Source organism: Antechinus flavipes, chromosome 2 (assembly GCF_016432865.1).
Source record: "Antechinus flavipes isolate AdamAnt ecotype Samford, QLD, Australia chromosome 2, AdamAnt_v2, whole genome shotgun sequence".
In the NCBI taxonomy this organism is placed as follows: Eukaryota; Metazoa; Chordata; class Mammalia; order Dasyuromorphia; family Dasyuridae; genus Antechinus; species Antechinus flavipes.
Genome location: NC_067399.1, coordinates 594607632 through 594634302, shown reverse-complemented (window position 1 = coordinate 594634302; position 26671 = coordinate 594607632). Strand labels below are relative to the sequence as shown.

The 26671-nt window shown below is 31.6% G+C and overlaps 1 protein-coding gene across 1 annotated transcript in view; it reads right to left on the bottom strand.

Annotated features, from left to right (window-relative positions):
* ATRNL1 (attractin like 1) overlaps positions 1 to 26671 on the bottom strand; it is a 1270304-nt gene that overhangs the window by 825286 nt on the left and 418347 nt on the right. Inside the window, exon 21 of the mRNA XM_051981495.1 lies at positions 20546 to 20598. Coding sequence (XP_051837455.1) covers positions 20546 to 20598 — 53 coding nt within the window. The remainder of the gene's footprint in view (positions 1 to 20545; positions 20599 to 26671) is intronic.

Below are 26671 nucleotides of genomic sequence, written 5' to 3'. Positions count from 1 at the left end.
AATTTTCACAGTTTACATGAGAAATTTATTGAGACATAGCATCAAAGAAAAAAGTAATAATCTGACTACTCTGCTATTCAGATCACAGATGGAGTATCAAATTAAGTTCTGGATACCACATTTTAGAAATAGTACTAATAATTTAAAGAGTATTCAGTAAAATGCAATCAAAATGATAGTGGTTCTCAAATTTGTGTTGTATTAAAATCAGTTGAAGAATCTGTGTATAGTAACTATGAAGAACAAGAGACTTAGATGGTGAACTATAGCTGTCTATCATTATGTGGAGGATCATATGGAAGTAAGGTTAGATTTGTTTTGATCAGACTCAGACAGCAGAACTAGGAGCAATGGGTAGAAATTGAAAAGTGGCAAATTTAGGCTTAATATTGGGAAAAACCTAAATTAATTAGAGATATTCAAAAATAGAATGCCTCAGAAAGGAGTATAACTCCCTACTAGAGGTCTTCAAGAAAAGATTCAATGACCACCTATGATGTAAGGACAGAAGGACATTCTTATTCAAGTAGTTGTTGTCACTGATGTCAGGACATCAATATCAGGATTGAGGTCCTGTCCAATTCTATATTTGTGGCCATTGATACTTTCATTGCGTCTAGTACTTTCACTTAATGTTTAGCCCAAAGTGCTAAAGCTTAGAATTAAAGATGCATTTTAATTATGTAGAACCACTTAACAAGGAAAAACAAATCAGAGATTTGAACTAGTATAATGATTTATGGATTATTATTCTAAATCTTAGGGCTATCAAACTATCAATGAATAGGTTACATCTCTAGCTCTTATAATGCAAAGGAAAAATGCTATTATTACTTCCTCAAAAAAGAATCCCTTCTTTTTTAAAAAAAAATAGAAAAGGAGTTTCTTTTACTCTTACCACAAAAAAAGCTTAGTTTGTGGTTGTAAGAAGTAGTATAAAGGTAACTGAACCAGAAAAAACATTTTATTATGTGATATTTTTTCAATTTGAGATAAAATTTTCTCCATCATTATACACCAATACAAACTCAAAGCTTGGCACTATCATTTTACTTTTTTCCTTATTTCTACAATAGACAAAAAAAATCATAAAACTTTCTACATCAAGTAAATGAATCCATAAGCAATAGACTAATGTTTAAAAACACAGACATCCATTTTAACATAGCAAAATATGACTACAAGGACTCTGACAACCCTGTATTATAAGATATTTAAGAGGCAGTTGTAGACAGATATATAAATAAAAAAGGATATACTTGACATATTTGTTAAAGAACAACTAAAGTATAAGAATGAACAAATGAATACAGATGTAGCTTCTTTGTATAGGTTTATATTAAGAATGCTGATATGAGGGCAATGGTGTGTGAAGCTACAGCATTAAAAAGGGAGTGCTGCCAAATCATAAAAACCTATTTTTATAGCACTGTATTATTTAATACCAGACAGATAATGCATAAAATATGATGAAAATATCATAAAATAAGTCATTTGACCTCCAGAAAAATCAATTCAATATTTATTAACAGCCTACTATGTGTAAGATTACTATGCTTAGTGCTGTGAAAATAAAAGTTTAGCTCTGCCTTTTAGTGTCCATAAATATTAAAAATGCTTACAGGTGACATTGGAAAATATGTAAAAATGTGAAGAGCTTTGCATATAGTATACAAAGTAAATATTGAATTTAATTTATTGAATGCTGAACATATATGAAAGTATAAAGTGTTTTTCTTTCAAAACAACAATTTATAAAACAAGCATTTTAATTATCAGATGATTTCTTTACTTTTTCAGATACTGCAATTGTAGAGTAAAATTCTAATTATTTGAAATCTAGACAACCAGAATTGCAATGCAAATTGATACAATGGAATAATATTGAATTTGAAATAAGAGATTATGAGTTTAGATTATGCCTATGTTCCTTAATATTTGTGTGACATTGTACAAATATGTTTCTCAGTTCCCTTATCCATAAAATGAGAGAATTAAATCATATGAACTAAATAATACATTGTGGCTCATCTATGATATTGTGATCTAAATATCTAAATTTCACAGAAAATAATTATCTTTCAAGTGACAGTATACGTTCAAAAACTGTAAGTCATCTTGCATGGCTCACTCCAAAATAAAATATTCTTCCTTTTGCTCTTTAATGAATATGATTTAAAGAATTGAAGGTAATTGTTATGACAAACAAGGAAAGGATTGTGACAAGACTTGTGATTTCATTAGTCTAGGGAATTCCACATGTGAAGACATTCTCTCAATGTATTTCAACACCACTTCTTCAATTTATACTCTTAAAGAATTGCCTAGAACACTGATTGACTTGCCCAAGGACACAAAACCATTATGCATCAGATAGTCTTGACTTCTTTATATAGTATATCATGCTGGCTCTGTAAAGAATAACATCAATTGAGACGAATAGAAAGCCAGAAAACAATTCCTTGAAAAAACAGAATTTGTGAAATAGAAAAAAAATCCTATAAACAAAATACTCATTTAAAAGTTCAATTGGCCAAATGGAAAAGGATATAAAAAAGCTAACTGAAGAAAATAATTCACTAAAAATTATAATTGAACAAATGGAAGTGAATGACTCAATGAGACATCAAGAATCAGTTAAAAATAAAAAAAATGAAAAAAGTAGAAAAAATGTAAAATACACACAGAATGAAAAAAAAAATAAATCACCAGCATCAAAAATGAAAGTGGGGAACTTACCACCAATGAAAAAGAAGTTAAAGAAATAATTAGGAGGTATTTTGCCCAATTTTATAGCAGCAAGTCTGACAATCTAACTGAAATGGATGAATATTTACAAAAATATGAAGTATTCAAGTTAAGAGTAAATGAAAAAACTTAAATAGTCCCATTTTACAAAAAGAAACAAGTTGAAGAGGCAAACAGAATTTTAGAAAGGAGAAAATTGAATGGGAACATTTTCCTCAGTGGTACATGAACCTACACAAAAACTGACCATGTATCAGGGCATTAAAAACCTCAAAATCAAATGCAGAAAGGTGCAAATAGTAATTGCATCTTTTTCATATCAGAGATCAATAAAAAAATTACATGAACTAAAGGCCCAGGGAAAAATAGAACAAAAATTAATTGTAAACTAAATAAACTAATCCTAAAGAATGAGTGCATGAAACAACAAACCATAGTCAGAGTTGATAATTTCTTCCAAAAGAAAGACAATAATTGGATAACATCAAAATTTTTGGGATTGCAGCCAAAGCAGTTCTTAGGGGAAGCTTATATTTCTAGATGTTTACTTGCATAAAATAGAGAAAGGGAAGATCAATGAATTGGGTATACAATTAACAAAGCTAAAAAAAGAAGAAGAAATTTTAAAATTCTAATTAAATACAAAAATTTGAAAACAAAAGGGGAGATTAATGACATTGAAAGAAAGAAAAGTATTGAACTAACAAAAAAACCTGAGTTGGTTTTATGAAAAAAACAACAAAAATAGATAAACTTTTAGTTGATTTGATGACAGAAAGAAAAGAATTAAATCAAGATTTTAGTATTAAAAATTAAAAGGGTAAACTTTCCACTAATGAAGAGGAAATCAGAGCAAGAATTAGAAGCTATTTAGCCCAATTTATACCATAAACCTGATAATCTAAGTGAAATGGATAAATACTTACAAAAAAATATAGATTTCCCAGTTAACAGAGGAGAAAATAAATCACTTAAATAGTCTCATTTTAGAAAATGAAATAGAACAAGCTATTAATTAACTCCCTAAGAAAAAATTTCCAGGGCCAGATGGATTTCATGTCAATGAAATGTTTCTACAAAACATTTAAAGAACAATTAATTCCAACACAATGCAAACTATTTGGGAAAATAGGAAAATTCCTTTCATGACACAGTTATGGTGCTGATATTAAACCAGATAGGGACAAAATAGGGAAAGAAAATTATAGAACAATTTCCCTAATGAATATTGATGCAAAAATCTTAAATAAAATATTAGCAAAGACATTACAGCAAATTATTACCAGAATAATACACCAGAAATGCAGAGGTGGTTCAACTATTAGCATAATTGACCACATCAATAATAATACTAAGAGATATTATATGATAAACTCAATACGTACAGAAAAAGCATTTGACAAATCCAACAACCATTACTATTATAAACACTAGAAAGCATAGGAATAAATCAGTAGCATCTATTTAAAATCATTGGCAAGCATCATATGTAATGTGGATAAACTAGAAGCATTCCTACTAAGATCAGAGATGAAGCAAGGTTGCCCACTATTACCATTACTATTCAATGTTGTATTAGAAATATGAGCATTAGCAATTAGAAAAGAAAAAAATTAAAGGAATTAGAATAGGTAATGAGGAAGCCAAATTATCACTCTTTGTACATGATATGATGGTATCCTTAGAGAATCCGAGGGAATTAACTAAAAAATTACTAGAAACAATTCACAACTTTAATAAAGTTGCTGGATACAAAATAAATCCACATTAAATCATCAGCACTTCTATGTATTCTAACAAAGTCCAACAATAAGAGATATAAAAAGAAATCCCATTTAAAATAACTGTACATATTATAAAACATTTGGGAGTCCACCTGCCAAGACAAAGTCATCATCTATATGTATACAATTTCAAAACACTTTCCACACAAATAAAGTCAGATCAAGTGCTCATAGGTAGGGTGAGCTAATATAACAAAAATGACAATTCTACCTAAATTAATCTGCTTATTCAGTACCATACAAATCAAACTGCCAAGAAATTATTTTACAGAACTAGAAAAAAACAATAACAAAGTTCATCTGGAAGAACAAAATGTCAAAAATTTCAAGGGAATTAATGAAAAAATGCAAATGAAGGTGGCCTAGCTGTACTGAACCTAAAATTAAATCATAAAGCAGTGATCATCAAAACCATTTGGGATTGGCTAAAAAACAGAGTAGTCAATTAGTGGAATAGCTTAGGTTCACAAGGCAAAATAGTCAATAACTGTTGTAACCTAGTGTTTGATAAACCCCCAAATCCCAACTTCTAGCATAAGAACTCACTATTTGAAAATAATTGCAGGGAAAACTGGAAATTATTAAGGAACAAACTAGCCATTGACCAACACCTAATACCCTATACCAAGATAAGGGTGAAATGGGTTCATGATTTAGACATAAAGAGTGATAACAGACTTCTGGGGGTGGAGCCAAGATAGAGTGAAGAAATTCCCTCTCTGTTTCAATGCTCTTTGAAAGAATCCATTGATCATCATCAGAAATACATCCCAGAAGGAAAACCCCAAGGAACATTGTTTGCAAAATTTCAGAACTACAGTCTCAAGGAAAAAAATACTGTAAGTCATCAGCCAAAAATAATTCAAATATCAAGAAGCAAAAGTCAGGATTATCCAGGATCTGGCAGTTTCTATAATAAATGATCAGTGGGGCTGGAACACCATATTCCAAAAGATAAAGGATTTAGGGTTACAACCAAGAATTAACTACCCAGAAAGACTGAGCATCATCTTTGGGGAGGCAATGGATCTTCAATAATAAGCAATTTTCATCATTTCTATGAAAAAAACCAATAGAACTAAACACTCAATATTTAATCTACAACAACAGGACTTAAGAGAAGAATAGAAAGGTAAACGGGGGGAAAAAATATATATATATATATTATTTAAAGGTTAAACAGCTTACATCGCTAGATGGGAAAATGATAGTTGTAATTCTTGAGAACTGTTTCTATTATTGCGGCAGACAGAGCAGCGCATCACATGGATGGAGGGTGTGATTGTAAATGGACTCTGATATGATTATATAAAAGAAAGAGACATTAAGGGGTGGGAAAAGATCTATGTTGGAAGAAGAAGAAAGGGGATATATTATCAATTTAGATCATATGAAAAGGTGCAAAAGACCTGTTACAGTGGAGGGAAAGAACGGAAGGGGATAAGCATTGTCTGAAGCTTGAGCTCATCAGTTTTTGTTCTACAAGGGAATAACATAATCATTCAGTTGGATATAGAAATGTATCTAATCCTATAAATAAATAGAAGGAGAAAGAGGAAAGAGAAGGGAAGGGCTGAATAGAAGGAAGAGTAGAAACACTAGGAAAAAAAACACCAGGTAAATGCAGAAAGGCAGAAATACTAAATACTTTCCAGGCCACAATGTAATAAAAATTATATTCCATAAAGGAATAGGAAAAGATAGACTAAAAACCAATTGGAAATTAAGTATTCTAATTCCAAAAAATGAGTGGGTCAAACAACAAGTCACAGAAATAACTCATAATTTCATCCAACAGAATGACAATAATGAGACAACATACCAAAACCAAGGGATGCAGCCAAAGCAGTTCTTAGGGAAAATTTTATATCTCTATATAGCTACATGAACAAAATGGAGAAAGAGAAGATGAATGAATTAGGCATTCAACTACAAAAGTTAGAAAAAGAACAAATTAAAAACTCCCAATTAAATGCCAAATTAGAAATTCTGAAACTCAAAGGAAAAATTAATAAGATTGAAATGAAGAAAACTATTGAACTAATTAATAAAACTGAGTTGTTTCTATGAAGAAACCAATAAAATGGATAAAACTTTGGTTAATTTAACTAAAAAAAGGAAAGAAAAAATAACCAGTATCAAAAAAAAAAAAGTGAACTTACCACCAAAGAAAAAGAAACTAAAGCAATAATTAGGAGTTATTTTATCCAACTGTATAACAGCACATCTGACAATCTAAACAATATGGATGAATATTTACAAAAATATAACCTGCCCAGATTAACAGAAGAGAAAAAAATTATTTAAATAATCCATTTTAGAGAAATAATTTGAACAAGCCATTAAGAACTCTCTAAGAAAAAATCTGCAGGGCCAGATGGATTCAAAAGTAAATTATAGCAAAAATTTAAAGAACAATTAATTCTAATATTATATAAACTACTTGGGAAAATAGGTAAAGAAGGAATCCTGCAAAATTCCTTCTATGACACAAATAGGGCATTGATACCTAAATCAGGAAGAGCCAAAGTAGAAAAAGAAAATTACAGAGCAATTTCCCTAATGAATATTGATGTAAAAATTTTAAATAAAATATTAGCAAAGAGATAACAGCAACTTATTAGAAGAATAATACACTATGACAATATGGGATTTATACAAGGAATGCAGAGTTGGTTCAATATTAGGAAAACTATTACTATAATTTTATTAATAATAAAAGTAAACATATGATAATCTCAATAGATGCAGAAAAAGCTTTTGACAAAATACAGCACTCATTCCTATTAAAAACACTAGAGAACAGAGAGATAAAGGGTCCTTTCCTTAAAATAATAAGTAACATCTATCTAAAACCAACAGCAAGCATTATTTGTAATGGAGAGAAGTTGAAGACATTCCCATTAAGATCAGGGGTGAAATAAAGATGCCCATTATCACCACTATTATTTAATGTTGTAACAGAAATATTGGCATTAGCAATAAGAAAAGAAAAAGTAATTAAAGAAATTAGAATAGGCAATGAGGAAATAAAACTATCACTTTAGGGATGATATGATGATATACTTAAAGAATTCTGGAAAATTATCCAGAAACTTATTGCAAACAGTTATCAGCATTAGCAAAATTACAAGATATAAAATAAAGTCAAACAAATCATCACCATTTCTACATATTACTGGCAAAGTCCAGCAGCAAGAGATAGAAAGAGAAATTCCATTTAAAATAACTATATACAAATAAAATACTTGGGGATCTATGTGCCAAGACAAATCCAAGAACTACATAAACACAATTACAAAGCACTTCTCACACAAATAAAATCAGATATAAATAACTGGAAAAATATCAATTGCTCATGGGTAGACGGACTAATATAATAAAAATGTCAATTTTGCCTAAATTGGTATACTTGTTCAGTGCCATACCAATCAAACTGCCCAAAATTATTTTATAGAACTAGAAAAAATAACAAAATAAATCTGGAAGGGAAAAAAAAGGACAAGAATATCAGAGAAATTAATAAAAAACTTATAAAGCATCAGCCATCAAAATTATTTGGTATTAGCTAAGGAAAAGAATGGTGAATCAATGGAATAGATTAGATACACACAAAACAATAATCAAGGCCTATAGTGATCTAGTATTTTTTTATTATAGTTTTTTATTGGCAAAACATATGCATGGATAAGTTTTCAACATTGCAAAAACTTCTGTTCCAACTTTTTCCCTCCTTTCCTCCACCCCCTCCTCTAGATGGCAGGTAGTCCCATACATGTTAAATGTTAAATATGGTAAAGTATATGTTAAATACAATATATGTATACATATTTATACAGTTGTCTTGCTACACAAGAAAAATTGGATTTAGAAAAAAGGTAAAAATAACCTAGGAAGAAAAACAAAAATGTAAGCAAACAATAACAGAAAAAGTTTAAATGCTATGTTGTGGACCACACTCATTTCCCAGTGTTCTTTCAGTGGGTGTAGCTAGTTTTGTTCATTACTAATCAATTGGCACTGATTGGAGATCCTCTCATTGTTGAAGATAGCCACTTCCAACAGAATTGATCCTCATATATTGTTGTTGAAGTGGATAATGATCTCCTGGTTCTTCTCATTTCGCTTAACATCAGTTCATGTAAGAAGGCTTTTTGTATTCATTCTTTTAAGTCATTTCTTACAGAACAATTCCATAACATTCATATACCACAATTTACTCAGCCATTCTCCAATTGATAGGCATCCATTCAATTTCCAGTTTCTAGTCACTACAAAAAGAGCTGCCACAAACATTTTTGCACATACAGGTCCCTTTCCCTTCTTTAATATCTCTTTAGGATATAAGCCCAAAAGTAACACTGCTGGATCAAAGGGGATGCACAGTTTGATAACATTTTGAGCATAGTTCCAAATTGTTCTCCAGAATGGTTGGATACATTCACAACTCCACCAACAATGTATCAGTGTCCCAATTTCCCTACACTCCTTCCAACATTCAGCATTATCTTTTCCTGTCATCTTAGCCAATCTGACAGGTGTGTAGTGGTATCTTGGAGTTGTCTTAATTTGTATTTCTCTGATCAATAATGATATGGAACACTCATTCATATGGGTAAAAACAGTTTCAATTTCATCATCTGAAAATTGTCTATTCATATCTTTTGACCATTTATCAATTGGAGAATGGCTTGATTTCTTATAAATTTGAGTCAGTTCTCTATATATTTTGGAAATGAGGCCTTTATCAGAACCTTTAACTGTAAAAACATTTTCCCAGTTTATTGCTTCCCTTCTAATCTTGTCTGCATTAGTTTTGTTTGTACAAAAGCTTTTTAACTTGATATAATCAAAATTTTCTATTTTGTGATCAATAATGATCTCTAGTTCTTTTTTTTGTCACAAATTCATTCCTCCTCCATAGGTCTGAGAGGTAAATTATCTTCTAATTTATTTATAACTTCATTTTTTTATGCCTAGATCATGAACACATTTTTATCTTATTTTGGTGTACAGTGTCAAATATGGGTCAATGCCTAATTTCTGCCATACTAATTTCCAATTTTCCCAGCAGTTTTTGTCAAATAGTGCATTCTTATCCCAAAAATTGGGGTCTTTGAGTTTGTCAAATACTAGATTGCTATAAATATTGACTATTTTGTCCTGTGAACCTAACCTATTTCATTGATACAACTAGTCTATTTCTTAGCCAATACCAAATGGTTTTGATGACCACTGCTTTATAATATAGTTTTAGATCAGGTACAGCGAGGCCACCTTCATTTGATTTTTTTTTTCATTAGTTCCCTTGAAATTTTTGACCATTTGTTTTTCTAGATGAATTCTGTTGTTATTTTTTCTAGGTCATTAAAGGTTTCTTGGGAGTCTGATTGGTACAGCACTACATAAATAGATTAATTTAGGTAGTTATCTTTATTATATTCACTCGGCCTATCCAAGAGCACTTAATATTTTTCCAATTTAGATCCAACTTTATTTATGTGAAAAGTGTTTTGTAATTTTGCTCATATAGTTCCTGACTTTCTATGATCTAGTACTTGACAAATTCCCAAACTCATGTACCCATTTTAACCTTATTTCAGTATGAGGTATGAGATGGAGATCTATGCTGAGTATCAGATATTTTATTTTCCTGTTTTCTGAGAAATTTTTGTCAAATGTGAGTTCACATTCCAGAAACTGGAGTTTGTTATTGTTGTTTGCTTGCTTTTTGTTTTCTTTCATTTTTTTGCTTTTTGATCTGATTTTCCTTGTGCAACATGATAGTTGTAGAAATATGTATAAAAGAACTGAACATGTTTAACAGATATTAAATTAGTTGCAGTTTAAGGAAAGAGATAGAGGAAAGAGAGGGAGAAAAAGAAATTTGGAATATTGGGTTTTACAAGGGTGAAAGTTGAAAATTATGCATAAAACCCTTTAATCTGGGGGACAGAACCAAGATGGCAGAGTGGACATGTTTCTTTCTGACCTTCTACAATCCTCAAACTAATTAGCAAATGCAGCCTCTGAATTAGCTCTGAACTGGCAGAATCCATGAATACTGGAAGTGCAATAAATTACCAGCCAGAAGACAATTTCAAAAATTGCCAGTAAAGTCTTTTTCAATTAGAAACAGAGGGAGATGGGTGAAAAGCAAGCAGGCTGAGCACAGAGGCCAGCACAGACAGTGCAGAGCTGGGGCAGTGTGGACTCCGTTAAGGCAGTGCAGATTCCACAGGGTGGTACAGACTCCCTGGAGGGGAGAATCTATGGAGAGGAATGCACAGGAATCTACAGTGTTGGCCACTCTGCCCTGGTTGCAAGCCAGTAGATCAGCAGAGAAGTTATAAAACATCCAACACAAACACAAAAAGTAAACTGTGAATGAGGAAACTGCCAGAATCTCACGGGACCTAGCCATACCCACTAAGCCTCAGGAGTGAGTCATCACAGGCTCAATGCAGACCCTGCTACTTACAGAGAGAAAACTGCTGCTGTTTGTAAAGGAAGCTTAGAAAACCTCCTCTGCCCTAAAAGCAGACCTTAACATTTTTCTTTTAAAAATGAGTAAAAAAGCAAAGAGAAGTCTGACCATAGTCAGTTTTTATAGTAAAAGAGAACAGATTTCAAACCCCGAGGAGACAAAAAGCAGATTTCTCCAGATGAAGCCCCAAAAGGTGATATAACTTGGTCTCCATAACACAAGGCTCTCCTAGAAGAAATTTAAAAGGTTCTTAAAAGAGAGTTAGAAGAAAAAACAGGAAAGGAAATGAAAACTTTGCAAGAGGGCTTAAAAAACACATATAATTCATTAAAAGATAGATTTGATAAAATGAAAAAAGAAAACAACTCCCAGAAAAACATAATTTGTGAAACAGAAAAATGAAATAACTCCTTAAAAAACAGAATTTGTGAAATGGAAAAAAAAATTCCATAGAACAAAACAACTCATTTAAAAATTCAATTAGACAAATACAAAAAGAAGTAAAAAAAAAAGTAAATGAAGAAAATAATTCAGTAAAATTCAGATCTGAATAAATGGAAATGAATGACTCAATGAGACAATAAGAATCAGTCAAGCAAAACCAAAAAAAAAAAAAAAAAAAAAAAGAAAAAGAAAAAGAAAAAAATATAAAATACCTAATTGGGAAAACAACTGACCTGGAAAATAGATCTAGGAAAGAATCTAAGGATTACTAGACTGCCTGAAAACCATGATGAAAAAAAGAGCCTAGACACTATTTTTCAGGAAATCATCAAAGAGAACTGCCCAGATGTCATAGGAGGTAAAATAACCATTGAAAGAATTCATTGAACACATCTTGAAAGTCCTTTAATCTCATTCTACCTTTCTAAACTTATTTTGTAATATTTGTGTTCATGAAAGTTACATTTCCACCAAAATGGCCTACCTGAGATTATCGACATCCAGCATTCTATCTGCTATATCCAATTTTTTGCACAGGTTGTTCTCCAATACTTACAGCACATTACCTTCTTATGTATCACTCAAAGAATCCCTATGTTCTATAAGTCTCAACTCATATTCCTTATTCCATCTTCAAATTATCTTACATTACATATCTATTTATAGATTGCGTCCACTAATGGATGATAAAGACTTTAAAGACTTTTTTCTCAAAAACTATGCAATTTTTCTTATATTTTCCCACTGAGTTTTGAGTATTTCACACAGGATCTTATTCATATTTAAAGCTTAAATACATGCTTTTTGAAGGGAAATGAAGTGAATTTGGCCAAATAGACAGTTGAACTAGAATTTTTAGTGACCACAGTAGCCAACCTAGAACTTTTTTTGAGGAAAAAAACGTAACTCTGAGATCACCTAAAGATTTTTTGTTTCTTTTTCCATAAATGTAAAATGAAATATATATATATATATATAGATAGATAGATAGATAGATAGATAGATATAGATATAGTTATGTCACTCCTGGACAGCATAATTGGACTGCTTTTCTAGAGAATTAATTTATTAGTGAATCAAAAGTTGAACAAGTCCTCTTTTTTAATTCTTCATACTATTCTTCTACCATTAATTTTAAATTTTTATTTAGCATTTTATCTCCCCCCAAAATATGTAAAAACAATTTTAACATTTGTTTTTAAAATTTTGAGTTCCAAATTCTCACCTTTCTTCCTTCCCAAACTCCACCCCCATTAAGAAGGCAAACAATTTGATAGAGGTTTTGTATGTGTAGCCATGCAAAACATTTTCATATTATTTGTGTTGCTAAAAAATTAACAGAAACTCAAGAAAAATAAAGTAAAAAATGTATGCTTCAACCTGCATTTATGTTTTGGGGATGGATAGCATTTTTATCATGTCCTTCAGAGTTGTCTTGGATTATTGTATTGCTAAGAATAGCAGTCATTCATAGTTGATCATCCTGTAATACAGCTATTACATTGTACACAGTGCAGAAGCATTAGCTTCTGTAAGTCTTCCCAAGTATTTCTGAGAGTATCCTGTTTATCATTTCTTTTAGCACAATAGTATTTCATCACAATTACATACCATAATTTGTTCGGCCATTACCATATGATCAGCATTCCTTCAATTTTCAATTCTTTGCCATCAGAAAAGAGAGGCTTTAATTTATATATATATATATATATATATATATATATATATATATATATATATATATATATATATATATATATATATATGCATGCCCTTTTTCCTTTTTGTTTCTTTTATCTATTATTAGATATAGATCTAGTAGTGGTATTAAAGCCAAAGGATATATGTCATCTTATGACTCTGTACAAAGTTCAAAATTGCTCTACAGAATGGTTGAATCAGTTCAAAAATCCAAAATGTTTCATTTTTCCCACATCACCTCCAATATTTATCCTTTTCTTTTCTATCTTATTAGCCCATCTAATAGGTATGAGGTAATATCTCAGAATTATTTTAATTTGTATTTCTCCCATAATAGTGAGAGTATTTTTCTCATATTGCTATATATATCTTTGATTACTTCATCTTAAAATTTAGACAATCTCTTTAAGTAATTTTCTCATTTTAGAGAAAAATTCTCTTTTTTATTATTTCTATGAGTGCCTTTGAGTTGTCACCACTATTCAAAAACACTGTCTATGATTTTTACAACACAAGTTCATGTAATATCAATAGTTAATTGACTTTCACCAATTATTCTATGTAGTTTGCACAATTTGTTCCTATAACAAAGTGGAACTAGCTCTTACCCTTTTGAAAATTTTGGGTCAGAGTGCTTTGAGGAAGGTTTACTCAAAAACCTATATATATTTTGTCAAAAGATGATAGCTGTAAATATGGTCTAAAGAACAAATTTCTTGAAGTTCTCCTTAATGTTGACTTTTAATAGACTTCTGGGCAGAAGCAACATCTTTAACAATATAAATAAACATTATGAAACACCAGTATGATGAATTAATTTTCTAGAAAAAAAATACAACATTGCATAGAACCTTGTCATTTTACAGATGAGGAAACTGATGTAGTTATATGTCCACATATAAGTTCCATGAAAAAAAGAGGGTTTTTCCCAGGAAATTTCCTTCTCCTGAAATTTTAACTGTGATTATAAGGACTAAAGTAAAACCATTCCATAGACACTAAAAAGTTATTTTGGGACACTGAATATATTCAGAACTTGGTTCTCTAAAGGGCACAAAATTCTGGGGCACAGTGTTTGTTCTTTTGCATAAGATTAATTTAGCTTTGAATTATCATATATACATACATTAGGTAAGAAAAGACAAGAATTAGTTCTGGTGTCAGGAAGACCTGTATTCAAGTACTGTCTTCAGTCTGTTAGCTATGTAACCATGAGCCAGTTTTTTACTGTTTTAGTGTCCTAGAAAACCCATTAAGATTGTAAGGTATAAATGCATTTTTGTCTTATAAAAATAGAAAGCAATTCTACCATGGAAATTTTCATTAAAGATAAAATAGGAGCAAGTCTAAATTAATTTAGCAAATTAATTAAAATAGTTTGTATAACATATCAATATGAAAATAAAAAACTATGCACCCAAAATGTAGTCTACTTTCATTAAATCAAAGCAATGTTTGCTTTTCTATGCACCATCAGATTAGAGGAAAAATCAGTGTCAAATTTTTTTTCCATAAAATCTACGAAACACAGTGTCCCAAAATAAGGCAGATGAGAGTACACAGACTACCTCACAAATTTATGTGGCACAAAATGTGCAAAAAGCCCAAAACCAATCATGACAATTACTTTCTTTAGGCAGAAAACTACTATGATTTCCTATACTAACGTTTCCAATTCAATCAATCATTAATTCTACTTCCCTAATTTTACGTTCAATTCTACTAAATATTCTATAACTACAACATGTCTTTATCTTTCCCTTTCATTACCATTTGTGTTTGTACTTTAAAACATAAAAAATAATTCAGAGAGTCTCAAGTGAAATAGTGTACTATCTTAGTCTTATTGCTTCTGGTGGTTCCCCACTGCATTTCATCCTTCAGCCAATTGCCCAAATAATCTTCTTAATACATTAGTCTATTTACTTCAGTCTTCTGCTCAGTAGTTTTTTACTGCTTATAGGAAAAAATGCAAAATGGACATATTTTTAAGACCCTTTGCAATATGACCCCAATGAACATTGTGAACTTCGTTTCACACTCTTATCCTTGTACTCAGCATCCAGCTAAATTACACTAGTAAACATTCCCTAATCTTGTCCTACCTTCTCTAGTATACATGAATTTTACATATTATTATTTCCCATGTCTATAACAAATGCTCCTAATACCTATTTATCAGCTTCTTTTAAAACAAAGTCCACATAAGTATTATGTTCTTTATAAATACTTTCTAAAGTAATCTAGAAATAAGGAATGCATTATCTCTTATCCCTCTTGGTCCAACTTTTTCTAAGGATACTGAAAACTTGCATGATTTCTCTTCAGCTTTTATAAATTGCCTCCTAAAATGAATGGCTGCCCATCAATTGGAGAATGTTTGGGTAAACTGTGGTATATGAATGTTAGTGAACATTATTGTTCTGTAAGAAACGACCAGCAGGATGAATACAAGAGAGACTTACATGAACTGAAGCTAAGTGAAATGAGCAGAACCAGGAGATCATTATATACTGTATCATTATATATTATTATATATAATATATAATTTTATATTTTATATTTTAATATATATGTATTATATATGTGTGTGTATATATATATATATATATTACATAATGATACTGTTTGAGGATGTATTCTGATGGAAGTGGATTTCTTCGACAAAGAGAAAACCTAATTCAGTTTCAATTGCTCAATGATGGACAGAAGCAGCTACACCCAAAGAAAGAACACTGGGAAATAAACATAAACTGTTTGCATTTTTGTTTTTCTTCCCAGGTTATTTTTACCTTCTGAATCCAATTCTTTCTGTGCAATAAGAGAACTGTTCTGTTTTGCACACATATATTGTATCTAGGCTGTACTGTGACATATTTAACATGTATAGGACTATTTGCCATCTGGGAGAGGGAGGGTGGGGAAAAGTCAGAACAGAAGTGAGCGCAAGGGATAATGGTGTAAAAAATTACCCAGACATGGGTTCTGTCAATAAAAAGTTATAAGTATAAAAAAATTACCTCCTAAATCATACTCCTCACTCCAATATTTGAACTCTCCCTATTTTCTGATTCCATCTCTGCTACCTGTAAACATGCCCATTCTCTACCATCTTTAGAACAAAACCAAAATGGTTCACTAGAATCTATCATTCCTCCAGATTATGATCTTATGCTTCCCTTCTTTTTGTCAGTCAAATTCAGGGAAGGAAAGCAGGAGATGAAAAGAAGCTATTTATCAATGTTGATTGTACTTCTTTCTCACAACTAAACTTTTTGCAATAGAACCTCCAACTTCATCACTCAGCTAAAACCATTCCCTTCATTGATCTCTTGACTGAAAATGGGATTTCCCCTCCAACTTAGTTCCCATCTGTCTTAAATCTTGTTAGTAGTATTTGACACTGCCGAGCCTATCCATCTCCAGAGACAAAACTATTAAAGTTTGAATACAGATTAAAGCATATTTTCCTATCTAATATTTTTGCTTTTTTGTACAACATGGATAATGTGGAATTATATTTTGCATGACTTTCATGTATAATGTGTATTATATTATTTGCTTTCTCAATAAGTGGAGGAGCTTAGAGAAGAGATGATAGAATTGGAAACTGAATTTTTAAAAAATAATAAGATAAAAAATAATAATTTCTGCTTACTTCACTTTGCATAGAATTAATTCACCAAGTCGGAAAGCAACATGAATGATCTCATTTCTAAGTGGCAGCAATACCAGAATCCCCTTGTTAATGAAGATGAGGAGACAGAGATGGAGAACTAAAGAACACATTCTACCCCTTCAGTTCTCTGACATTCTGACAGTCTCCCCATATTCTTTCCCCATTATTCCTTTCCTCTTTTCCTGCCTCCATCATCTTCTTTTTTCTCTCCTTTGAGGGTGTGATTCTCTATCCTCTGTTCGTTATTCCTTATGAACCATGACCATAATATTATACTCTGTGCCTTCCCACTCCAATATTTCTCTCCTTCAAGAAGCTGAATATGTATTCATTTCAGAGACTCAATTTATGGACTATTGTTCACACTAAGTGCCCTGAACTAAAATGGTGATAAGGGGAAAAATTCAAAGTTCTTTGATTTCCCTCTTTAGATTCCCTTGTTGGAGGAGGAAGCCAAGGTGTTACATTATTTTGAGAAAGTTTGCTGAGTGGTGAGAAGAGAGAAAATGAAGTGTTCAGTTTCATAAAAGTCTTTTGAGGAACCAGACTTTTTATTCTATCTGCCATTTCCAAATACCTGCTGATTTGTTTTATTCCTATCTCAATGTGCTCTTCCTAGTACTTCTGTCTCTATACTTTCCAGCTCTGAGGGAAGCATTGACAGTATTATCCCCACCCCGCCCCCAACTTCTCTTGAATGTTCATTTTTCTTCAGAGAGGTCTGTGCCTCACTTTGTCAGGTGGGCTATCCCCTCAACTATATGCTTCCCCTTATTTGAGACCTACTTTCCCTTTCCCAATCTGATAAGTGAGTAAAAGAATTGTCTCAATTCTCAAAATTCTAAAGAATTTTCAAATATCAAATTCCATCATGTAGGGGTATTTCAATTTTCATTTCACTCCAAATCCCCTCTAAGAGACCTAAGTGAGGGTAATAGTACAACTCTGGCCCTCTTATGATCAAATCTTTCTTTCATTTTTCTCTCATTTTCCACTGCTACAATTCCTGTCTTTGACTTTTCTCTCCCACTTACTAGATTTCTCTTTTGGGTTGAAACAAATAAGTAAGGCACTTTAGGAACTTCATAATTTGGGTACAATCCATCTTCCTAACCATGGGTGTTCACCATGACTCTACTCTGGGCCTTTTATTTTCTTTCAATAGTCTCTAATTAACTCTCATAGATTTAAGAATCATCTATTTACAGACAATTCATAATTCTATATATCCAATTTGAGTCAATTCCCTGATTCTACAAATATCTATTAAACATTTAAATTATATGTCCTGGACACATCTCAAACTCCATGTTCAAAACAAAAATATTTTTTTCCTCCCCACACCATCCTTCTTCTGACCCATCATCCTGTCAGTCTCCTAGAAAGAGAACTTTAATTTTATCTTGACTCATTATTCTCTACTATTTATTTATACAATTTTGTTATTTCATTCTTTCTTATCAGTCTTCTTCTCTTAACTTACAAAACTATATTGATTCAGACTCTCATTAGTATCTACCTATATTGCTGCAATGGATTTCTTTCCACATGATAGAATAGCTCTTTCCACAAGAACCCATGCTATATAACTATAAAAAGAATGTGCCTTGCCACAGATTTTAGACTGTGTCACTCTTTCACTCAATCAACTTTAGTGGTTCACAATTACCTTTGAGATGAAGTAAAAGCTTTTATAGCCAGGCTATGATGCAGATTTCCCAAAATCCAAACATGAGAAGACAGAATCCCTCTTGGCAAGGGACTTCCAGAGAGACTCGTAGATGCTTTCAGTGTGGAAAAGTAGGACATCTGAAAGCTCAATGTTGGTATAGAGATAGAATGGGAAGACAAGGTGGGAGAACAAGACCCCAAACCCCATGTCCAAAATGCAACAGAGGCTTCCATTGGGCCTCAGAATGCAGACAGATTCAGGGAAACGGGATGGGGAGCCCAGCCACACTTGCCGCGGAGAGAGGGCTTCTGGCGTAGCTCCACTGAAGTCCGTCAAAAGTGTTCTCTGCAGCAGAGTCGTTTCTCTCGAGTCTAGCGCGATCAGCCAGCCAAGAGGAAAAAAATGTATTCTGGAATGGCTGTCTCGCCTTATATGTGAACCTTCTGAGAGAATGGGATTATGGGTTTTCTCCCATAGTGCTCTCTGGCCCAAAGAGCTTTAAGGTGTGGACTTTGAGTAAAGGTGGGAACACAAGCCTTGTCTTGATTAGTTCTACTTAGTACCTTGTTTCAGGTTCTGGCCAAAACAACTTCTTGTAAGATTAGATCAACTCTAATTACTTAGCAGTTAGTAAGGATTCCAACAGTTAGAAAACTAGCTTAAGTTTTTTTTTTTATATAATTACATGATATATTTATGTTCTTCATGAACTCTAAAGGTTATCCATACTAGTTCTTTGTATTCTTCTCATATGACACTTTATTTCCCTTCTTATTTTTTCACTGGCCTTCCTTCCATGACCAGAATGTACTTCCTCCTCACCTTTGCCTTGAAAAATTTTTTGTATTAATTTTGTATTTGTATAACATATTTTGTATTTATTCTGTATATAGTATAAGCATAAGACAGTGTGGTATTGTGAATAGAAGCCTGGCTTTGCATTCAGGCAAACTTGTATTTAAGTCATGTCTCTGCCACATAATTGTTATATGATTCTGGGAAAATCACTTAACCTCTCAATGTTCTAGTCAACTCTCAAAACTATAAAATGCATGCATTAGTAAAACGAATTTACTCAAATTGAAGTTCCTTATATCAATTATGTCACAGGACCAGTATCTTGTCCTTTCTTATTTATTTACTATAATAGTACATAGACATATGTATATAAATGCACATATGCAGGTAGTTAGTAAAAATTTATTGAATTAAATTAAGTCAATGTACTTAAATTTACACTACACAAGAAGAAGCTTGGTTTATTTAATTCATCCAAAACATAGTCTAACAATTATGAAAGATAAGTAAATATGACATGGTAAGCTATAATTTCGAAAAAAGTGTTAAACCTATTATCTATTGCACCAAAAAAATACAGTAATTTAAAATACTTTTAAAATCTGACAGGAAACAAATAGTATTAGAAAATTAAAGGGGAAAGGTTATCTGTGATATAGTACAATTTGTTCCAGACAAATATAATTTTTACTTAAGAAGGTAAAGAGATCAGTAAACTATTTTTATATGTCTGAAATCTAAAAATATAATTAATAGTATGTGCCTTTTTCTTCAAGTGAACTTTATATACATTCTCTCAGACTAATGTTTAAAATACTTGATTTCTCTAAGTATTTTCAGTTAATTTCAAAATATTCACTTTTGTAAAAATTGTGTTGAAGACCTCAATAAGAGATGTTATACTGAAATCTAATCATGTTTATTACATTATTTTATTGAACTCAAAACTAAGACCAATAGGCCCACCACTGTGTAGTCTTGTAAGCAGTAAAAAATAGCAAATGCATTTTTAGGCTAGACCTTTAAGCAGGAGTTTTAAGTTATAGGTATAGTTATGTATAATTTAACTTATAATAGTTTAAGGAAAAAGGAAATAATGTTTTGACATAGGAATGAAAGCATTAGGTCTTCAAAGGTGTTTTAAAAAACAACTCAAAGTTGAAATGTCTCAAATTAATTAATAATGTAAAATATCTTAGGAAATAATAAAAAGAAAATGTTCAAATACTTACAGTAACATGTTCCTCTGAGTGGATTACCAACATAACGATTTTCAGAATCACATCTGCCAAAATATAAAGTCTTAATTACTGCTAAGCACTAATTTAAAAGAATCTTTATCTTATTCAAGTGAAAGAAATGCCAGAATGCTACAGTGAGAAATTCCTTTTAAAAAAAGTAGATATTTTAAAAGTAGAACACAATATTCAAATGACGAAGTATATAAAATTTCTATCTCAGCGTCAAAATTTTTATACTTTAAATTTGGTGTACAAGAGCCTTGGATTGTTTGCTTTGGGGCTCTTAAAAAGCCCTAGCCTTATTTCTTCTTAGCAATAAATTATTTTGTGGTTTTTTTTTTTATTTTGCTGAGCCTTTCCCATATTGTGATAGCGCAGAGCTCTAATAACATAAAACATATTAAGAAATAGTCATTCCAGTGGTTCACGACATAACATTGTCACTCTTTTTGTTGTTGTTGTTTGCTTGCATTTTATTTTCATCATTTTCCTTTCTAGTTTGATTAATTTTTCTTGTACAGCAAGATAACTGCATAAATATTTACACATATGTTAGATTTAACATATATTTCTACCATGTTTAACATATATTGAACTACTTGTCATCTAGCAGATAAGGTGTGAGAAGGGGGGGAACTGGAACTCAAGGTTTTGCAAGGGCTAATGTTGGAGAATCATCTGTGCATATGTTTTGAAAAATAAAAACCTTTAATAAAAAAAAGGAAATAATCATTCCAGAATCTATGAACTCCGAATGTATATATTAAAGTACACATTTTTAAACTTTAATTTGTTTTCTTTTGTATCATAGTTAATAGGGGTTAATAATCATAGTTAAATAAATTCACATGTATAACCAATATCAAATTGCTTGACTTCTCAAAGAGAGAGGAGGACCCAGAAAATAGGGAGGATATTTGGAACTCAAAATGTTTTTAAAATTAATGTTAAAAATATATATGTAATTGGGAAATATTTAATAACTAAATAAAATATATTAAAAATAAATTCAAAACACTAATTCCTAAAGTTAAAGAAAAAACTTAGTTTCAGTTCTCAGATCTGACACTCTGTAACTCTAAACAAATAATTTTTAACCTCTCTGAGCCAGTTTCCTTATATACATGTTTTTGGGAGAAATATTATATTATTGTTATAATTTTATTATTAATGATACATTATACAATAATAATATGTATTAATAAGAATTCTTATTTGTTCAAATATATATTTATTTTGCCCATGACTTGCCCCTGCCCCCAACACATATAAGTACTAGAACAAAACTGTGTTAATTTGTTAAGTGAAAGGTAACTTCCCAAACCTATGGAGCTAGATAAACTTTGAAGCAATCATGACTAAAACAAAAACCTTAAGAGACTGATTCAACACCTCAAAATATAGCATACAATAAGATCATAAATTAATATCATAAGACAAAAGGACATCAAGGTTTTTATAGAATCAGAGTTGTAAAACTATGAGATCACTTAATTCAATCGTCTCTTTTTATTAATGTGATAATTTAGGCTCAGAATAGTGAGATGATTTATTCAAGTTTTTGGTGCATAGCATTGAGACTTAAACAAGTAAACCCCCCCAAAAATTATTCTAGGTACCTATAGTAGTACTAAGAATTTAAATTGATTTCAACATTTGTGAAGACCATCCAATATTTTCTGTTTTGTAATAATAAAATAAGACATGAAAATACATACATATATATGTACACATATATATACATATATATGTACACACACACACACACACACACACACACACACACATATATATATCAGCCAGAGGAATTTGTTACTGCTTTGATTGATTCCTGTACAATATATAAAGCAAGAAGGAATCCCTATGAAAGTTCTAAAAATACACCAACTTATAGATTTTTTTGTGCTGAAAGCAAAACAATTCACATCTTCTCCAATGAGATTAAAGATCTTTCAAAAGAATAGCCCAAGAGTCTATACAAGAAAAAACAAACAAATGAGTAAGGACTTTAGGTAAATAAATCTTGCACAGAGGCACTGCAATGAGCTATACCTAGAAGTTATCTCCTTCATCAAGGAGATATGGAGAGAGCTAAACAAAGTTAAAAAAACTAAGTAGTACTTTGAATTAACTCAAGATCTTCTTGAAACAAAGATTTATCTTTTTAATGCCAATATCTGTTCAGTAATCTTGTGTGGTTTTAAATCATAGAACATAACAATTTCCAAAGTATTAAAACTTGAGTTGACCCAGAGAACAATGGAGAGGAACATGATCGGTATGAGGAAACTATAGTGCATTATTTACAATGACTTCCTTGCAAGAAATGTGTAAGTAGTAAAGAAGGTAGGGTTAATCCTGTGGCTAAAGAAATATATAGCATTTGGACAGTGCTCCATTGGTAACCACAAAATATTAAGAGACAAAAAAAGGGGGGTGGAATGAGAGAGTGAGGGGGAGAGACAGAAATTTAGACCAAAGCCTATAGTATATTAGGTAGATTCTCTATGAATGGGATTGGTTAAGAATCCCATAGATTAAGAAGGCATAGATGGGTATGTGTAGTGTTCTCTTCTTTTCTAAAATATGATGGTTCTCTCTGGGAGTAGGTTTCTTGGGGAGGTTTTCTGGAGGCAGCCTTAGTTTTGTCCAGAGTAATAATAACCTCAAATGCAACCAGGAGTTAAAATCCAGTTCTTTATTGTCTCTTCCAAAATAGCCTGGTTAGTTTTCTTAGAGGGCTATCTCCCTCCTTGGTTCCAAGAGCTCTTGCAGCTTGTCTTTTGTTGCCTCCAGCTCCCTCTGAATCTTGGTTCTACTCTCTTCAACTGACTCCAGGAGTTCCTTATATATGATCTCTTAAAAGTGTGGACCCAAAGGTTGATTGTTCCTCTGAGAGAGTGGGATTGTGGGTTTCAGACTTGTGAATCTCCTGAACTTGTGTACTCTAATGTGTGAGCTAATGTGTAAACTTTCTTAAAGGTGTGAGCTCTAATGTGTGAATTCTCCCAAAGGTATAACTAAGCACACAAGCATTGTTTCCATCAACTCCAGTGAGTCAGCATCTTGTAAGGATTCTAACAAGTATGAACTCTACTCTTGGGAGAATAGAAATGAGAGCAAGATTCATTTACATATTGATGTATTAAAACACCTACATTTTCAATTTGTTTTGTACATATGAAGAAATTAATCTTTACAATGCTATGGTCAAGAATAGAGGCAATTTTATAATACTCAATTCTATTTTCCTATTTTGATGAAACATGTAATTAAATTACAATATAATACCATCAGGCTAATTAATTGAGCTACATGTTATTTTGTTATATTTCTCAATCTCTGATTTGCTTTAAAATGTGCATTTCACAAAAATAAATTGCAATATATGGCTAACATTATGGTTATATATGGGAACAAATCAGACAAGAATCAATTCTCCCAATTTCAACTTTTAAAGAAATAACTTAATTTATGGGTTTTATTGTTCCCTCCTCCCTTTTTATCACTATTGCATAAAAAACAAATGAATCACTATAAATAACCAACATTTAACCTTCAGATATTGTAGTAGAATCAATCCTTTAGAAACTTCCTGCTACATTTTTCTTCCTTCCTTCAATCATACTTCTCCAAATCCTATTGCTTTTATTAAGTATAAGCAAATTTGTGTAGTAGGATTAATTTACCAGCAGTTACAAGTTCCTTTTCCATTACAAAAATAAACTTGAATTGTTGCAATTTAGTATCTTACCAGTTTAACTACAGAGCTTTAAGAACAGAAAAGAAGTAAACATAATATTTCCTGCATTGTAACTGTAACTTTCTTGTTCAAATGGATATCATTCAAAGTCCTAGAACCTCAAAATAGTAACTTTGGAAAATTACAAGAAATTTTTAGAAAGTGACTTTAAGTTGATAATATTGACATTAAGAGCTCAACTACGGATTCATTTCCCCAAATGTGTTAAATTAAAAAGCTTTTCCTTTTTGATACCTGAAAATGATATTGTTCAAACCACCTGCTCTTATGGCAATATAATGTGCTGAGAAGCACAGTAGATTGATTTTACTAACCAATAAGTTATTGTGATAGGGCTGGTTTTGGGGTTTTTTGGCTGTTATTCTGTACTTTATTATAATGTAAGTTGAAGCACCATCATGTTTGTTTTTATGAGTAAGATGTTTTTTAAAACATGACAGCACAATTTTATTGCTAAAATAAAATATTTAATTTTAGAGTAAAAAATCATGAATCATTTTAGGAGAGAATAAATATGAAATCAGGTATCTCCTAAAGTAAATGCAGGGACTTCTGCCAAGTAGGAGCTACAGTAAGGCAGACTTTAAAATAATCAAAGAAAGCACTTTTTAATAGTTATAGTTGCTTAAAAATATAATGTTTTGCATTGGAAAGAATAAGTTCCTCATTACTGAATATGTCCAGGTAAAAGCTACACAATTGTCTAATAAACAGTAAAGGGGATTTTTCCTATATTGCCTGTGATGTTAAATTATTAGTAGCTTTTGTAAATGTAAAGACATGCAAATCTTATGCTGGTCAGAAACACAACCAGTGATTTTGTGGATTGTAGTTATTATAATTCTGAAAATATAAACTATGCCAGTCATGAGCAGAGTTTCATTGCTTCATTTACCTCTAATTTCTTGCCCTGAGTTCATTTGTATATTAGACAAGGAGCATTATAGGAATAAAGATGAATCTCATTGCCACAAATTCCAAACTGCTTGCATGAGTTTTATTGAGAGGAATCCCTGAAGCTAGCTTTGGGAACATTGACTAAAAATTCCAGATTTAGAAACTGTTAAAAAAAATTGTCTGAATCTCCTTAGATAGTGGAATGGGTAAAGGAATAGAAGTCAGTTTCCAGAAAAAAAAAATCAAAAGCATAGTTGTAATCTTACCCTGAGGGCTTTGTTGGGTACCTGCTAAGGTATAAGATTAGTAGCACTAGACTGCAAATTGAAAAGTTACAGCACTCCTTTGCATGGGAAAGATCTACTACTTACTAAAACTCATCTGATGGTAGCAGACAACAGCAGATGGCTCTGAAGAGGCTGAAGACTGTCAGATATTACCAAGGGAGCAGTTCAGTGACCATAAGGGAGTGGAAATACTCAGAAGAATTAGTATGATGCACATAAAAACTAGCAGAGGGTGAAATGTCGAAATGACTGGAAGATATTGGAGATTCTGTATTATCAGAGGTATAATTGGCTTGGAAAGAAGTGTGTCCTGACCTTATATTCCTTTATACATGAGCCCTTCAATAATGTGACTGAGCCAAAGGTAGACATGGTAGGAGTGAGAACTCTTTGTGTATTTTCCTCACTTGCACTCATGAATTTTTCTGTGAATCTCCAGGGCACTTGTCATTTTCCAAAAAAAATTAGGGAAGGAGGTAGGAGAAGTGAATTATGTGGAGGTGTTGATATAAATGGATAATTTCATTGCATTCTAGAAGACAAAAGAAATATAAAAGAAAATAATTTTTAAAAATATATTGAACTTGTTAGAAGGTTGTGATTTGAAGCCATCATCTGTTAACTGAAAAACAGTACCTATGTCAAATATATGGGTCATATATAATATCTTAGCAGAAAATGAGCACTAAACAAGAAAAAATAAAAGCAGCTGTCAAAAAGTCACTTTCAAAGAATCTTCAGGAAGACTTTTCTAGGATTTGATGGTTATCAAAATTTCAAGAAGACTAGTAGGTTCCAGGTCACATGTGCAACAAGATAACAGAGTAAATATTTTCTCAGATTCCTATGATCTCTCAAACCTCCCCAAAACAGAAACTATGAATGAAAGATGAAGTAATATTGGCTGTTTCCCTGGTTTAGTACAAGAATCCAAAATGAGATTTTTAAAAGTACCCCTTAAATGATACTTACTGACCCCGAGTCCCATCAGAATCCCTTCACAACATCCCATGCACTTTGCTCAATGTTATCAATTATTAGACAAAAGAAGACAACAGAGGCTAATGACAAACCTATTTCTATATTCTATTCCCCCTACTTTACTGTCACAGAGACCCTGACTGCAGGCTGTGGAAGTTTTTTTCTTTCTTATTTTCTTTCTTTGTGTGT